This window comes from Phytophthora parasitica (assembly GCF_000247585.1).
Source record: "Phytophthora parasitica INRA-310 unplaced genomic scaffold supercont2.7, whole genome shotgun sequence".
Taxonomy (NCBI): Eukaryota; Oomycota; class Peronosporomycetes; order Peronosporales; family Peronosporaceae; genus Phytophthora; species Phytophthora nicotianae.
In genome coordinates, this window is record NW_008648993.1 from 1,697,626 (window position 1) to 1,699,372 (window position 1,747).

The 1,747-nt window shown below is 45.3% G+C and overlaps 1 protein-coding gene across 1 annotated transcript; it reads right to left on the reverse strand.

Annotated features, from left to right (window-relative positions):
* Positions 1–113: 113 nt before the first annotated feature.
* PPTG_05568 (hypothetical protein) lies at positions 114–821 on the reverse strand (the record flags this gene model as incomplete). The annotated part of the gene is made up of 1 exon (XM_008899152.1): positions 114–821. The coding sequence occupies one exon, from the start codon at positions 819–821 to the stop codon at positions 114–116; it is 708 nt and encodes a 235-aa protein (XP_008897400.1).
* Between the last annotated feature and the right edge of the window lie 926 nt (positions 822–1,747).

Below are 1,747 nucleotides of genomic sequence, written 5' to 3' on the forward strand. Positions count from 1 at the left end.
TAAATCTATACTTACGAGACGTAAGTATAGTTAATCTAAGTTTAAGCAAACTACGCTTCCTCATACACGTGCGCTAACGTGTAAGCCGAAGTAGTGGGCACGTAGCAAGCCCATTACAATTGCCACCTAATAAATTTCCCGGAAAGCCATACTTTGTTAAAGTAATCTGCGAAACTTCTCGTGGCTTCATCGGATCTCCAAACAGCCAGAATGTTGTAGGCCTTAGTCACGAAATCCTGAAGGCTCGCAGCGAAATGAAGATCGTAAATATCCTTTCGTACGCGATTCGCCAACATGTCCTCCACTGATTTCAATCGATCGTTCACATTTTTCATAACGTGGAAAAAGCACATGAGGTACACAAACGGTTGGCCTTCCCCCACAGTATTACCAATGGCATTGTACTGTGCGTCATACGCGTCTCCCATAACATAGTATACCATCAGCCGCTTTCCTGTGACTGCTGTATATACACGTTTCAACGCCGCAAACGCTTTCGTGTACATGTCCTCTACAATTTGAGAGACGATCACCATCGCCGTCAAGTGAAACCGCCGCCGCTTGTCTGACATACCCAAAACTAATACGGGGTAGGAGACCTGGTTCAATTTGAACGTAGCGTCAACGTGAAGAATGTAGGTTCCAGGATCACGACCAAGGCGCACCAACAGCGTTTTAGATGTGATTCCAACCAAAAATGGGTTGTTGTCTGACCCGTTTCCAACGACAGGTTTTCCATCCACATCTAAATCCCACCCAAACATGAAAGCTTGTGCATGTTCTCCTCGACCGGTAAAAGCTGCATCGCGCACCATTTGCATGATCTTATCGTGGCGATCATTGTTGCCGAGTTTTGTTCAAGAGTAATAATTCACCAGATTCTGCACCATTTTTAGTGTAGGCGCTGTATCCTCTGACAATTGCATCTTGATCTTCATCTCATTCCGAATTTCAATCCTTGCTCCGCCATCTCCTTGCAAAACTCTTTCTGTGGTGGTGGCATCACTTTTTTGCGAGGTTCAACCACGTTAGAAAAGTGTTCGTTTAGCTCGTAAACAGCCATGATGTTGGAGCGCTCACATGTGAGAATTTTTCCGCGCCAGGGGCATTTGATCGTAGGGGCGTAGTCCTTGCATGTCGTAGATATGCATTCTAACAGCCCATACCGCATTTGATGAAGTAAAGGGTTGGTGCATATGGAGCAAGCGGTAGGTTGGCTACGTGTCAGTTTGTAGGCCTTGAGAGTTTCCAAAAACTCCTTGCCGTCGCTGATTCTGACGCCGACAGTGACTTCGAGCCATGGAAGCTTTTGCGGCATGGCTGTCCGTTATTATCCTGCTCACTGCCCTTAGTGTGTCCACCAGTTCCTAGTGTAGCTGCGATCGCTCCTTGCACGTTCACCCCCTTCTCGTTGTCGTGGATGTCGCCTCGTTCAATTTTTCAAATTTCGGTTAATATGATAAGCTATAATTATTTCGTTTGCTCAACGATGATTGGGTAGGATGCTATTATATTCGCCGTATTAACAAGTGGAGCAATCGATGTGTTGTGATGTGTACAAGCTTTTTTGTGTGTGACTCTGCCTCATCTTTCTGTGTTTTCCAATATTTGTTGTGCTCCCCCTCCGGTTGGATTCGAAAACACAACTTCGGCTATTATTTAGCGGTTGTCCAAAAGAAGTGCAAGGCAATGACAAAAGTGATGGAATTTTCGGACGGAAGGATTCCATTAAATTGTATTCGTTTGT